This window comes from Acomys minous, assembly GCF_964271855.1.
Source record: "Acomys minous genome assembly, chromosome: 14".
Classification (NCBI taxonomy): Eukaryota; Metazoa; Chordata; class Mammalia; order Rodentia; family Muridae; genus Acomys; species Acomys minous.
Genome location: NC_140496.1, coordinates 42558522 through 42574101, shown reverse-complemented (window position 1 = coordinate 42574101; position 15580 = coordinate 42558522). Strand labels below are relative to the sequence as shown.

The 15580-nt window shown below is 49.2% G+C and overlaps 1 protein-coding gene across 1 annotated transcript; it reads left to right on the top strand.

The window, feature by feature from the left end:
* Positions 1-10973: 10973 nt before the first annotated feature.
* KLF1 (KLF transcription factor 1) lies at positions 10974-14329 on the top strand. Its single transcript, XM_084756520.1, has 3 exons — positions 10974-11094; positions 11865-12681; positions 13891-14329. Exons 1-3 carry the CDS (start codon positions 11008-11010, stop codon positions 14064-14066), a joined length of 1080 nt encoding a protein of 359 aa, XP_084612646.1. The 5' UTR covers positions 10974-11007; the 3' UTR covers positions 14067-14329.
* The last annotated feature ends 1251 nt before the right edge of the window (positions 14330-15580 follow it).

Below are 15580 nucleotides of genomic sequence, written 5' to 3'. Positions count from 1 at the left end.
TCATTTAGCTGCGTGTGGGTGAGCTTCTGTGATAGTTATCTTTACAAGTGTGTGTGTGTGTGTGTGTGTGTGTGTGTGTGTGTGTCTGTTGAGAGGTAGGAATCAAACTCAGGGCTCTCCTCAAGTTCAGCAAACACTGCGCCACTGAACTGAGCCATATAGCTCCAGTTGTTTTTACTTTTTATTTGTTTATTTATTTTGTTTTTTCGAGACAAAGTTTCTCTTTGTAGCCTTGGCTGTCCTGGACTTGATTTACAGACCAGGCTGGCCTTGAACTCACAGACATCTGCCTTCCTTTGCCTCCCAGAGTGCTGAGATTACGGGTGTGCGCCACTGTGTCCGGCTATGTTTTTACTTTTTAAAAATTGCATTTATTGTGTGTGTGTGTGTGTGTGTGTGTGTGTGTGTGTGTGTGAGAGAGAGAGAGAGAGAGAGAGAGAGAGAGAGAGAGAGAGAGAGGACACTTACATGAGTGTCCAGTATATACACAGCTCCCCATGTGGAGGAGGAAAGGACAACATTCAAGAATTGGTTCTTGCCTGGCATGGTGGCGCACGCCTTTAATCCCAGCACTCAGGAGGCAGAGGCACGCAGATCGCTGTGAATTCGAGGCCAGCCTGGTCTGGAAAGTGAGTCCAGGACAGCCAAGGCTACACAGAGAAACCCTGTCTTCAAAAACCAAAAAAACAAAACAAAACAAAACAAAAAAATTGGTTCTTGGGCAGGACCGGGCACAGTGGCCCACTCCTATACTCCCAGCGCTTGGGGAGGCAGAAACAGGCAGATCTATGTGAGGCCAACCTCATCTACAAAGTGAATCCAGGACAGCCAGGACTACACAGAGAAACTCTGTCTTGGAAAAAAGAAAAAAAAAAAAAAAGAGGCTTATTGGGGCTGGGGAGATGGCTCAGAGGTTAAGAGCACTGGCTGCTCTTCCAAAGGTGCTGAGTTCAATTTCCAGCAACCACATAGTGGCTCACAACCATCTGGTGCCCTTTTCTGGTGAGCAGGCCTACATGCAGGCAGAATACTACATATAAATTAATCTTCAAAAAACCACCTTTAATCCCAGCACTCGGGAGGCATGGGCAGGTGGGTCACTATGAGTTCGAAGCCAGCCTGGTCTACAAAGAGAGTTCTAGGACAGCCAGAGATTCACAGAGAAACCCTGTCTTGAAAAACAAAACAAAACAAAAGCAATAAATAAATAAATAAATAATAAAAGAAGAAGAGGAGGAGGAAGAGGCTTATTATTTACACACTGCATCCAATGTGGGGCCAGGCCTGCACCTGAGAACACTCCCAAGATACAGCACCTAGCTATAGCAACCCCGGCTTATCAAGGCAAAACCCATATGATTATATGTATTCTGCCTACATGTAGCAGGGTTAACATACGTGTCTTACAGTTACTGAACAGAGTAAGGAAGTTTGATTACAAAAGCAGGAACAGAAGTTAGTCTTATGACCAACTTGCTAGAGCACTCAACATTTAAGAATATTTTTCAATGTCTGGGAAAAAAGGAAGTGGGGCTGCTGTAGTACAGTGTTCACACCAGAGACACTTTGTGTGTGTGTGTGTGTGTGTGTGTGTGTGTGTGTGTGTGTGTGTGTGTGTGTGCATGTTTTGTTCTGTCAAGCAAAGTCAGTCTAAGCTTTAAATGCATTATTAACCATCCTAGCTTTGAGTTAGCCAGATGGCCTTGAATTTGCCATAGTCTTTATTCAAATCTCTCCGGTAGCTGAGATCACAGAACACAGCCTGAAACACCAGGCTCAGCTTGTGTTTTTTGTTTTTTGTTTTTTTCCCTTTGTTTTGTTTTGTTGGCTTTTCGAGACGGGGTTTCTCTGTTTAGCCTTGGCTATCCTGGACTTGATTTGTAAACCAGGCTGGCCTCGAACTCACAGAGATCCACTTGCCTCTGCCTCCTGTGTGCTGGGATTAAAGTCGTGGCTCACCACTGTCCAGTTTGTATCAGGGTCTTAAGAAACTAGGAGTTAGACAAGACTTCTTGGTAGGCAGATAGATAGGGAGAGAGGCCATAGCTTGGTAATAAAGGTGCTAAATTTCCAAGATGGTCAGCTTCCTCCTCAACCTCTAGACCTGAGACAAAAGCCTGACAGCTTAAAATAAAGAAAGGCCTTGTAAGCTTTTGTCTCCCACTAGTGGGCTCCCTGCTGATGGACTGGCTAGCCCCAGCTCAACAAGTTCAACGCTAGATCAGGACTTCTGACACTGCAGCTGTGGGTCAGTCAGTCCTCCTGTCTGTCTTCAAACTGACCAACCCCCTAAATTAGGGGAGGAGGACTCTTTGGAGACTTTAAAAGCCCAGAGCCCTTGAGAAGAGACTGAATTATTCTTGCTTCCTGAGTCCCCTTAGCTTTGCAGCTGTTCTGTTTCTCTGTGAGTCTCCTGCCTGTGTGTTTCCTCGCCCCATGTAAATGCCTTTCTTTCTTTCTTTTTTTTTTTTTTTAATTTTATTTATTTATTATTATTTTTTTTTTGAGACAGGGTTTCTCTGTGTAGCCTTGGCCATCCTGGACTCACTTTGTAAACCAGGCTGGCCTCAAACTCACAGTGATCTGCCTGCCTCTGCCTCCTGAGTGCTGAGATTAGAGGCGTGCACCACCAAGCCTGGCTGAGCAGCAAATAGTCTTAACCACTGAGGCATCTCTCCGCCTTTTTTCTTTTTTTGTGGGAGGATATTGGGGATGAAACCTGGGGTGTCACAAATGTTAGGTAACCATTGTTTGCTCTAAGCTACATCCCCTGCCCATGTCTCTGTATTCTGCAATTTGTCTGTGGATATCTGATGCAATCTGCAACAAAGAGCACCTGTTTCTGATTGCATTGGCATGAATGTAACATATTTAGGTTGCCAAGGCAACCTTCTAGTCAAAGCCTTCCCCTTTTTAAAGATTTATTTTATATGTGTGCATATTTTGCCTGCAGTACACTACATGTGTGATGGTGCTGGGGAGCTCAGAAAACGGGATTGTAATAAGAATTTTGGAATTTTGGTTTCTTTTTTTTAAAGATTTATTTATTTATTATTATGTATACAGAGCACTGCCTGCAGGTGTACATACAGGGTATCAGATCACGTTATAGATGGTTGTGAGCCACCATGTGGTTGCTGGGAATTGAACTCATGACCTCTGGAAAAGCAGTCAGTGCTCTTAACCGCTGAGCCATCTCTCCAGCCCCAATTTGTGTGTGTGTGTGTGTGTGTGTGTGTGTGTGTGTGTGTGTGTGTGTGTGTGGTGTTTTGTTTGTTTGTTTTTTTCCAGACTGAGTTTCTCTGTGTTTCTCTGACTTTGTAGACCAAGCTGGCCCAGGAACTCACAGAGATGCACCTGCCTGTGCCTCCCAGACTGCTGGGATTACAGGTGTGCAGCACCATGCCCAGCTGAATTTTGGTTTTAAAAAAACCACACACACACAAATAAGCTGGGCATGGTGGCACATGCCTTTAATCCCAGCACTCAAGAGGCAGAGGCAGGCGGATCACTATGAGTTCGAGGCAGCCTGGTCTACAAAGTGAGTCCAGGACAGCCAAGGCTACACAGAGAAACCCTTTCTCGAAAAGCCAATAAATAAATAAATAAATAAATAAATAAATAAATAAATAACACAGAGAAGAATGTGCTTTCATTTTAATCCCAGGTGTGGGGCTGCTTTGGATTGTCCAAACCTACTGACCATGATTTGCCCTGTGCTAGCAGAAGCTGCTTATAATTTCTGTGACTATGTGACATTTGCAATTCTGGGAACTTTTCAGAGGGTACATACATTTAGAGGGCTCTGAGAATCAGGAGGGGGTTATTGTTGGTCATTTAAAGAAAAAAAAAAGAAAAAAGAAAAAAAGTAGATTCAGAGTTTTCCTAAATCCTCTCTCCCCTCTATTTTTTTTTCCCCTTGTTTGTTTGTTTTTTGAGACAAGGTTTCTCTTGTGTAGCCACCGCTGTCCTGGAACTCAGAAATCCACCTGCCTTCAAGTGCTGGGATTAAAGGTGTGGGCCATCATCACCTGGCTCTCTGCTCTTTTCTTATTTCTCGCCTATCTAGTGTGGCGGGGGAGTGGGGGGGGCGGGGGGAGGGCGGGGGGGAGGGCGGGGGGGGGAGTAGTGGGGGGTGTGAAGGGGGGGGTAAAACCTGGAGGGGGAAAACACTAACAAAAGTAGCAAAGGGGATCAGCTACAGGGGATCAGCTAGCCTAGAATTAGTTACAAAGAGTTGTAAGCACCTTGTGAGGGCAGGAAACTGGACCTAGCTCCATCCTCTGCAATTGTAACAAGTGCTTTGTTATTTTTTGGAAACAATGTTTCTCTGAGTAGCCTGGGCTGCCCTAGAACCCTGTAGACCAGGCTGGCCTTGATGCACCTGCCTGGCTCCTTCTTCTGGGTGTTGGGACTAAAGGCATGCAGCAATACCACTCTGCTATAGCAAGTGCTCTTAGCACAGGCACCATCTCTCCAGCTTCTCAATGGGTTCCTTAAAAAGAAAGAAAGAAAGAAAGAAAGAAAGAAAGAAAGAAAGAAAGAAAGAAAGAAAGAAAGAAAGAGAGAGAGAGAGAGAAAGAAAGAAAGAAAGAAAGGAAGGAAGGAAGAAAGAGAGAAAGAAAGAAGCAAGTTGTATTTGATTATTTGTTTTTTGTTTTGTTTTGTTTTTGAGACAGGGTTTCTCTGTGTAGCCCTGGCTGTCCTGGACTCACTTTGTAGACCAGGCTGTCCTCGAACTCACAGCGATCCGCCTGCCCCTGCCTCTGCCTCCCGAGTGCTGGGATTAAAGGCGTGTGCCACCACGCCCAGCATATTTGATTCTTTGTGTGTGCGCACACTTTTGCATACCAAGTCACTCTTGTGGAGGTCAGTTCACTCCTTCCATCATCTGGATCCCCAAAATCGAACCCAGGTTGTCAGGCTTGGTGGTGAATAAGCTCTCAGCAGCCTGCCTTTTTTCTACCAGTACTGTGGATTAAACCCCAGGCCTCACAAACACTAGACAAGCACTCCAGCCTCAACCTGTAACAGGGCCTCAGACCTTAGCACAAGTGACTCCATGATGGAAGTAGCCTTCAGGCTGTAAAACTCAGCCCGGAGATGGCATCACCTGCCAAAATAAAAACAAAGGCCTGATCCATCAAAGTCCGTAGTTCTGGGAAAGTCTCTAGCTGCACTAACCTTGCCTTTTGGCTTCTGTAGCTCTGCGTCTGGTGAACTGTTCTTGTTAACTGAAGTATGCCAAGTCAGGATATGGTTTTTGTGCTCAAATAAGAGCTTACCCTGAGAAAGGCTCTGTGCTACACTGGGATCCTAAACACCCAGTGCAGTCACCAGGTGGCTAATAAAGACTTACTATTGCCTTAAACCATGTCCAGTCAGTCTTCTGTGTTAAGTACCCCACACCAAACCCTAGTGCTTGAGTCCTGATTGTGTATCTATGGCTCTTTTTACCACGGGTGGCTGTGTACGGAAGCAAACTCTCTACGGCTGTGTCCGTGGGACTGAAAGTGTTTGTGACACCTTTCCTCCTTTCTCTCTTCCCAATCAGGCAGTGGCCTGGCTTCCCCATCTGGTGGGCCAGTCATGGAACTCACCCAGGTTGGCCTTGAATTCAGTGATCTGCCTGTCTCTGCCTTCGAAGTGTTGGGATTAAAATGGAGCACCAGGCTGGGTAGGGGCTTTTTTAAAGGAGAGGGAGAGGGAGTTGTGACATCATGGCGAGGCACTGAAATTATAGCCTATCTGGTGAGTTCAGGGCCCTATGGGTGGGTTTTAGGTCCAGTGGTCATTTTGGAATCAGGAAATAGGAGCTGGCTATGTCAAGCGTTTTATGCAGGCTTTTTTGAATGTGCAGTCTCCTGGTCAGAAGAGGAGAGAACTTCTTCCTTCACGCTGCCATCTTGCCTTTGTCCCAAAACCTCCAAACTAACAGTTCCTTGTCTACATAATTAACTGTAAGTTTGTATTCTCTGGTACAGCATATTTGGGCAGTACCAAGCATAGGGTGCTATTTGGGTTTTTCTTTATTTGAGTGGCTATTATCTTTGGAAAACTTTGTTTTAGTTTTTGATGTTGTAGTTGTTTTGGGTATTAGCATCATTATTATTATGTTCATTTATTTATTTTTGTGAGAGGTTAATTGTAGTGGCAGTTTTGGGGTCTTTAAAGCTCAGCCATGGGGGCTCAGCGGTTGAGAGCTCTGGCTATTCTTCCGAAGGTCCTGAGTTCAGTTCCCAGAAACCACATGGTGGCTCACAAACATCTATAATGTGATCTGATGCCCTCTTCTCGCCTGCTGGCTCACGTGCAGGCAGAATATGGTATAAATAAACAGTAAATAAATCTTTAAAAAAAAATCTGTTATGTTATACAAACATGTTGTTTTAACCTCAGGTGTGGGATATGGAGCCGCCTCAGATTGTCCACAGCCTTGCGCAGGCTCTGAAACAGGGCTCTTTGCCAGCTGCAGATAGTTTAATTCTGAGGACTCTGGAAGAGGGAATAAATGCCAGGGCCCAGAGAAGGGGGGGGGGGGCTCCGAGAAAGGGAAAGAGTTGTTTCTTCCTCTGCTGCTCCTGCTGTAGTTTGAGAAGTAGTAGTTGGAGATACCCTAAAAATGGAAGATCGGGCTTGTCCCAAAGATCCCATGACCCTAACCACGAGGAAGGCAGGAAGTAGCTTCTACCCTTCAGCCTTCTCTCTTGCCTACTTGGTCTTGGGGTGTTGGAAAGGACTAGGGTGGAGGAGGAATGTAGAGGCATAAGGACCCCAGATAAAATAGGTTTTTTTATATATAGGTTTTTCGAGACAGGGTTTCTCAGTGTAACAGTCCTGGCTGTCCTGGACTCGCTTTTGTAGACCAGGCTGGCCTCGAACTCAGTGATCCACCTGCCTCTGCCTCCTGAGTGCTGGGATTACCGGTGGGTGCCACCACCTGGTGCTGTTTTCATTTGGGTTGGTTGGTTGGTGGGTTTTTTAAATTTATTTTGTGTGTGTGTGTGTGTGTGTGTGTGTGTGTGTTTGTTTTTTGGGTTTTTTGTTTTGTTTTGTTTTAGATAGGGTTTCTCTGTGTTTCACTGTGTAGCCTTGACTGTCCTGGACTCGCTTTGTAGACCACGCTGGCCTTGAACTCACAGAGATCCACTCGTGTCTGCCTCCCGAGTGCTGGGATTACAGGCGCATGTGCCACTGCATCCGGCTCACCTCACATGGTTTTCTGAGGTCTAGTAACGTTGTTTTATATAACCTTGAAGATGCTGGGAGCTGTGATAATAAAAGTGAAGCCTTGTCTGGAAATTATACTCAAGTGGTCAGCTGCCTTGACCATCCTGGTTTCCTGCTTTTAGTTCTTCGGGCACTATTAATAAGGAGAGGGGATTTGGCTAACTGTAGGCACTCCTTTTTAAAAACTATTTTTATAGCCGGTTGACTGTCTCATGCTTATTTTGCTTTGTTTCCTAGACCGGGGCTGACACGGGTGCTGATTGGCTAGGCTGGCTAGCCAGGGGGCTCCAGGGGCCCTCCCACCTCCATCTCTCTTAGCACGGGTCTTAGGCATGCACAATGACACCTGGATTTCATGTGGGTGCTAGGGAGCTGAACTTGGTCTCTGCGCTTGCCCAGCAAGCACCTTACCAGCTGTGCCACCTTCCCAGACCCTTGTTACATGCATCAATTCTTCATTCTTTTTTTTTTTTTTTAATTACTGCACACTACTCCCTGGGTACATGGAGCTGAGAACACATAGGCTATTACTTTTTATTACTAAATGCCTATAATTATCATGGTGGTATTATCTAACTTGCCATCGTAATCAATAAAAGGCACAGACACCTGATAGATTTTAGGATGAGCCTTAGTTCACCTGGGGCTGGGCAGGTATTTCCACCTATGCGGCCCCCTTGCCTCCCAGCCCCCACCCCAGGCCATCTGCTTTAATGGTGGCTCTCTGGTGTCTGTCTGGGCTACTTCCCGTCCATCATCTGAAAACACTTGCCTTCTCTGTGCAAAACCTCACAGCTCCTCCTCCTCCTCCTGGCCCACGTGGCTCTTTTCCTATGCCATGGCGACTCTGCTCCTTCCTTTTACCTCTCTCCTCCCCTGCTCCTTCTGTCCTCCAAGTCTGCAAACCTTTAGCTCTGTCCCTCACTTCCTCCCTGCCTTTTATGCAGCCAGTCAGGGAGGCAAGGTTTCCCAGCAATCCTTGGGGTGTGTGAGTGTCTGCTGGTGAAAGACAGCAAGCAGCCCTCAGTGTTGCCGTGAACACTGTGTGGCGCATGCGCATTGGCTTGAAGATTTGATTCTCTGGGCTACAGACCTGGGATAGAGTTTTGTTGTTGTTATTGTTTTGAGGGAAGAGTCTCATAGCCCAGGCTAGCCTTGAACTCACTCTGTAGCAGAGGATGACCTTGAACTTCGGATGCCCTGCCACCTTCTCCTGTGTGCCAGGATGACATGCCCAATTTATTCATGGCTGAGGACAGAACCCAGGGCTTCCTTCTTGCCGGAAACTTTTATTAGCTGAGCCACATGTGAAGCCCCCATGTTTACTTTTGTGTCTGAGGCTATCTCTGCATCTGATAGGAGTATATAACTATACATTACATATATACAGTTTTGTTTTCTCGAGACAGGGTTTCTCTGTGTGGCCTTGGCTGTCCTGGACTCACTTTGTAGACCAGGCTGGCCTCGAACTCACAGTGATCAGCCTGCCTCTGCCTCCTGAGTGCTGGGATTAAAGGCGTGCGCCACCACACCCGGCATATTTAATACTGCTAGTGACACCATATTTGAAAATTCTCAGGAGTCTGCTTGGTGTGACCAAAGTATGACTGTCTCAGCAGCAGTCTCTGTCATTATGAATTCTGTCTGCAGGATCACCCGACTATATCATATTACTAGGCAAAACCAATATTAAAAAAATTCATCTAACACAGTGTGCTGGTATTGTAATTAATCCGAAGATGATTTAAGTGTATGGAAAGCCAGGAGGTGGTGGCATACGCCTTTAATCCCAGCACTCAGGAGACAGAGGCAGGCAGATCTGAGTTCAAGACCAGCCTGGTCTGCAGGGTGAGTTCCAGGACATCCAGGACTACACAAAGAAACCCTGTCTCGAAAAACAAACAAAGAAAAAGCCTATTGGGGAAGCAGGGATGTGGTGATGTTTGCTGGTAAGTCAGCAGTCAGGCAGGCAGCCCAGGCAAGAGGATCACAAGTTCTAGGCCATCCCCACTGCACAGTAGGACTGTTATGTAAAATAGCTTATGTTATGTAACTGTGTGAACTGGTACCTACTCACCCCAGATTTGGGTACCACAGCAGAGCTCCCCGCTCCTATAGAGGGGTGTCAGAAGGTCCAAGCTTGAGGATGGTGACAGATGTCATGCTCCAAGGATAGTACGCTTCAGTAGAGAGACCCTGGGATGCATGAGACCTTGTCAATATATATAAAGCATATAAATGTATGTGTGTAGACTCAGTGCACATACTATATGTTGGTTTGTTTGTTTTTAAAATTAGTGTTGGGGGTTTAAGCCAGGCCCTTCTGCATGCTGGGCAAGCACGCAATTACAAAGCATGTCCCCAGCACCACTTTACTTTTGTTGTTTTTTTTGAGACACAGCCTCACTGTGTAGTCCTGGCTGTTCTGGAATTCATCATGTCGACCAGGCAGGCCTCTCAAACTCACAGAACCACCAGCCTCTGCTTCCTGAGTGCTGGGATTAAAGGCATGCACCACCATGTCTGGCTAGGTGCCATTTTCAATAATGGATTTGATGTCCCCTATGGTTACAGAGCAATGATGGTGTGTGTGTGTGTGTGTGTGTGTGTGTGTGTGTGTGTGTGTCCGTTCTACAGCATGCGTGACACTCCATTTCCCTCCCCTGACTCACATGGCACCAGAATGGAGCTATGAGAACAGCAGACACTCTACTATGGGGGCCAAAAAGCAACCAGCAGCTGGGCCTCAGGGCTGAGGTGGGAGTGATGTATGAGCTATGGCTCCATCACACTACGGGATCCATAGCCATCTCCTTCAGCTCCGTGTAGTAGCCAGTGAGGGCCCCCTGTGTCCACCGGCGGGCTGATTTGAGGGGAACTCTCTTGTTAAACAGCTCAGACCCCAACACAACTCAGGCAATTCAAAGCCAAGATAATTTGTGGCCCCAACCCCCCCCCCATCTCTTCTGCTCCAGGAGAGACAGAGCTATGGTTGTTTGGGGCCCCCCCTACCTGATAGCAGCCTGAGACATCTGGTGTGTCTGATAATGCCTGAAAGAGAGCTGGTGCCAAGTCCCGCCATTAGCACCGTTGCTGCTGTTTGTTGGGGAGGGTAAGGGCTGCAGCAGCCAAGATGGGGGCCAAATGGTCACAAAGAACATTCTCAAGGAATCCATCCTTCTGGTCCAACCCTTCTCCAAGAAAAGAGACTTAAGATCAGACCAGCCACTCAGTCCTCTGGGGGTGGGGAACCAGGACCTTTCTTTCTTTTCTTTTCTTTTCTTTCTTTTTTCTTTCATTTTTTTGAGACAGGGTTTCTCTGTGTAGCCCTGGCTGTCTTGGACTCACTTTGTAAGCCAGGGTAGCCTCGAACTTAGAGATCTGTCTGCCTCTGTCTCCCAAGTGCTGGGATTAAAGGCACGCAGCACCGCCCATGCCCATGCCCAGCTGCAACCTTTCTTTACTGGTCACCTGAACCCCCAAAACTTGGAGTCCCTACCCCTTGAAATGTGACTTAATTTACACACACAGGGTTGGTTTTCAAGGACCAGTTCCCTAACAGGCCAAGGTGACGTCTGTTCCCTAGAAAGTGACACACACACACATCACAAATACAACCCTCTCCCCCCCCCCCCTTTGCCTTGCCCAGGTCTTATCAGGAAAGACAGCCAATCAGATGAGGGCAGAGAAACCCTCCAAGGAGCTGTCGTAGCCTCACAGTTCATAAGACAGAAGAGGGAGAGGAGACCCGAGGCGCAGGGTGGACACCATTCAGCCATGGCTGCAGCTGAGACCGTCCTGCCCTCCATCAGTACACTCACCACCCTGGGCCAGTTCCTGGACACTCAGGAGGACTTCCTCAAGGTGGGCCAGCATGGGGCAGGTGGTTTTGTTGTTGTTGTTTGTTTGTTTGTTTGTTTTTTGAGACAGGGTTTCTCTGTGTAGCCTTGGCTGTCCTGGACTCCCTTTGTAGACCAGGCTGGCTTTGAACTCACAGCGATCCGCCTGCCTCTGCCTCCTGAGTGCTGGGATGAAAGGCGTGAGCCACCACCACCCGGCTGGGGCAGGTGGTCTTGCTGTGACATAGGGCATGGTGCCTGGGGGTGGGGGTGGGGGATCAGACTTCTATCTTACTTCAGTATCCTCTTCTGCTCAGGTTTCCTTTTGGGTTGGGATCTGAGCCTGGCTTTGGGGTGCTGTCCTAGGGGGTCTGATATCAAAGTGAGGCCTTTTCCTGTAATAGGTAGCTGAGTTCTAAGCCTTAAAGTGTCTAGACTCAGAGAGACAAAGTCCAAGATGAAGGTGTCCTGGGATTTCCAAGCCTTGATATTTAATCTGGTTGGGATGTGTGAAAAGGCCGGGAAGGGCTGGAGGAAAGGGGAGTCAAAGCTTCTCCTTACCTCACATTCAGAACTCGGCAACCCCTTCCCCCATCCTGAATGCTGTTCTTGGTAAATGTCTTATCTGTCTCTAGCCAGACCTAATGGATTGTCTGGAGCTGAGAAGGGGGTTAGCGGAACAGTGTGGGGAAGTGATAGGCATGCAAACCCTCGACCAACTTGTCCCAACCGGGGCTGCATCCGGGGCCAGGTACCTTGGTGCTTACCACTCAAGTAGTGCGCTCCCTCCCGCAGTGGTGTCGCCTCGACGAGACTCAGGATTTGGGCCCGGGGCCCCCCAATCCCACGGGGCCATCCCTTCACATGAGTCTGAAATCGGAAGACCCTCCCGGAGAAGAGGATGATGAAAGGGACATGACCTGTGCCTGGGATCCGGATCTTTTCCTTACAAACTTTCCAGGTCTCGAGCAGCCCAGCACTCCCCGGACCTGTGCTCTGGCGCCCAGCGGGGGCCCAGTGGCGCAGTTCGCGCAGACCGAGTCTCTGGGCGCTTATGCGGGTGGCCCAGGGATGGTGACGGGGCCTTTAGGCACCGAGGAGCATCCGAGTTGGGCGCATCCCGCCCCACGAGTCCCAGCCCCTGAGCCCTTCGTGGCCCCTGCTATGGCCCCAGGACCCGCGCCCAAGGCGCAGCCAGTTTTCTCCGATTCTCGAGCGGTCTCAACAGGAGGCTTCTACCCGCGGGCTGGGCTTACGGTACCCGCAGCTCCCGGTGCCCCCTATGGGCTGCTGTCGGGGTACTCCGCGTTGTACCCCGCGCCACAGTACCAAGGGCATTTCCAGCTCTTTCGCGGGCTCGCGGCGCCTTCTGCTGGTCCTGCAGCGCCCCCTTCTTTTCTGAATTGTCTGGGACCCGCTGTAGTGGGCACCGAACTCGAGACCACCGTGCTCCCGGGAGACGCAGGCTTGTCCCCGGGAGCCGCGCCACCCAAGCGCAGCCGGCGAACTTTGGCACCAAAGAGGCAGGCAGCACACACCTGTGAGCACCCAGGCTGCGGAAAGAGCTACACTAAGAGCTCGCACCTGAAGGCGCACCTGCGCACGCACACCGGTAAGAGAGGGGCCGCGCGGGCTGGGGCGAACCCAGGAGACGGAAGCAGGGGCGAAGGGCGGGGCCGGAAGGTGGTCAGAGGCGAGGCTAAAGGCAGCCCCTGAGCTAGGGCGGTGAAAAGGGCCCCCAAGACACTGGGTCAAGTCTAAGGGAGCTATTCTAGATGCAAATGGAGCCCGAGGAATCTCAGCACTCAGGAGTCCGAGGCAGGTGGATATCAGTGACTTCGAGGCCAGGCTGGGTTCCATCACCCTTTGCTGTACAGTGAGATCCTGTCTCAAAAATAAATAAGTAAATAAATATGCAAATGGGTATAGACAGAGGACCTGGGAAACTTTTCGGGGGCTTTAGGGTGAGAGGCCGATGGGCGGAGGAATAGAGGGTAGGATGTGGGAGGGAGGTGACCCCTGGGAGGGAACGAGCTTGCAATGCCAGAGCGCAGGATAACTCAGTATTCAAGTGCATGATCGAGCTGGAAGCCTTTGGGATCCGGAGTTTGAGACACTCGAATAGAATCAGTTTCTAGAACAACTGATAGAGGTCCCAAGACATAAGGCGGGCTGGAAGAAAAGAAGGGAATGCTGCGAGACCGGGCATAGGAAGAGAAACCGGGGTCTTCCCAGGAAGTGGAAAATGGCTGGGGGGCTCCCAAGTGCTGCAGGGCGCAAGCCAGGTGTACAGCGAGGAGAGGAAATCACTAGAGACAGGGCTTTGGACCCCGGGGTGGATTTTAGGGATTGGACCAAGTTCAGGAACCAGGCTGGACACCAGGGGGAGGCTCTGCCAGTGCTAGGAATAGCGGGAACGTGGAGGACAAAGAATGATGGTGCAAAGCCGGGCGTGGTGGCGCACGCCTTTAATCCCAGCTCTAGGGAGGCAGAGGCAGGCAGATCGCTGTGAGTTCGAGGCCAGCCTGGTCTACAAAGTGAGTCCAGGACAGCCATGCAACACAGAGAAACTCTGTCTCCAAAAAGCCAAAAGAAAGTCCCCCCCCCCCAAAAAAAAGGGTGCAGGGAAGTAGTACATAGAAAGCCGGCGGATAGAACAGCAGAAATGAGAAAACTGCAGGACTGCCATTGCAGGGGCAGGGTCACAGAGGACAGGGTTTTGTGCCCTTTAAATGTGTCACCTAAGGCCTGGCTCCACCTTATCAAATGTGCAAACCCGAGCTGGGCTGTTTGGATGGTGACACAGCTCCCTGTCCTTCAGGAGAGAAGCCCTACGCCTGCTCCTGGGATGGCTGCGACTGGAGATTCGCTCGCTCTGACGAACTGACGCGCCACTACCGGAAGCACACTGGATATCGCCCCTTCTGCTGTGGACTCTGCCCACGTGCTTTTTCACGCTCTGACCACCTAGCTTTGCACATGAAGCGTCACCTCTGAGTGATTCTGCACAGGGACTGGGCATGGACTGATTGGATGCAAGGATGGACCATCATCGGACTCATGGCCTTACAGGCCTACCCAGATCGAGAAGCGACCCATCGACCATACAAAGGAGCCCCCAACAGAAGCCTCCCATGTCCTCAGGGAGCCACACAGAAACACGATGGCCCCACAGACCCAGCAAGACCGACCATCAAATAAATCATCCCGGATGGACCCCTAGACCAGCATAGGAGTGACCCTGAGTCTTGGAGGTGGAATGGGAGGAGATCCCCCCACCCCCCCACCCCCACCTCCAGTCTAGAAGGGGGTTTCACACTGTGCCATTAGCTAGAATTGTCATTGATACTATAAATTTCTCCAATATAAAACCTGTGTTGACCTCACTGTAGCTTGGGGCTGGAAATTAGCAGGAGCATTGAGTCCCCTAGTAGGTGACATGTTTTTCTGTACGCACCTCCTAAACTTCCTAAAACATTCACCCCCCTGCCCTGGCGGTGCCATCCTTGTATTCCTTCTCCTCCATCAAGATTAGTCTATACAATCCTGTCACCTGTTGTCAACCCAAGGAAACTCACAACTATTATCTATGCACCCCCCCCCCTCCTTTCCCCTTATGACAGGACCTTACTGTGCAGCCCCGGTTGGCCTGAAACTATGGCGACCAGGCTGGCATCAAACTCACAGAGCTATTTCTAACATCCTGCCTCTGCCTCCTGAGTGCTGGTTTTAAAGGTGTGAGTGACCCTGCCGAGCCTGTCTACTTCCTTTTAAGAAACTTCAGCCAAAGAGGGTCATAGAGGTAGTTTAGGTCTGTCATCCCAGCTGTTTAAGAGGCTGAGGCAGGGGGATTGGAAGTTCAAGACATGCCTATACTACAGAACAGGCTCAAGGTCATCCTGGGCAATTTAACCAGTTTCTTCATCTCTCTCTCTCTCTCTCTCTCTCTTTCTCTCTCCTCCTCTCCTCTTCTTCTCCCCCCACCCCATCTCTGAGAAAGGGTTTCTCTGTGTAGCCCTGACTGTCTGGGAACTCACTGTATAGACCAGGCAGGCCTCGAACTCGGAAATCCACCTCCTTCAGCCTCCTGAGTGTTTTTTGGTTTTGTTTTTTTTCTTCTCCATGTTTCTTAAGATTTATTTATTTATTATGTACACAGTATCCTGCCTTCATGTACACCTGCACACCAGAAGAGGGCACCAGACCTTATTATAGATGGTTGTGAGCCACCATGTAGTTGCTGGGAATTGAACTCAGGACCTTTGGAAGCGCATCCAGTGCTCTTAACCTCTGAGCCATCTCTCCAGCCCCTTTTCTCCATATTTCAAAAAATTAAAAGCAAAACAAACAAAAAACAAAACCCAGGCATGGTGGTACGCACCTTTAATCTCAGCACTCGGGAGGCAGAGGCAGACTGATCTCTGAGTTTGAGGACAGCCTGGTCTACAGAGCAAGTTCCAGGACAGCCAGAGTTACATTGAGAAACCCTGTCACAAAAAAACTAAAAAAAA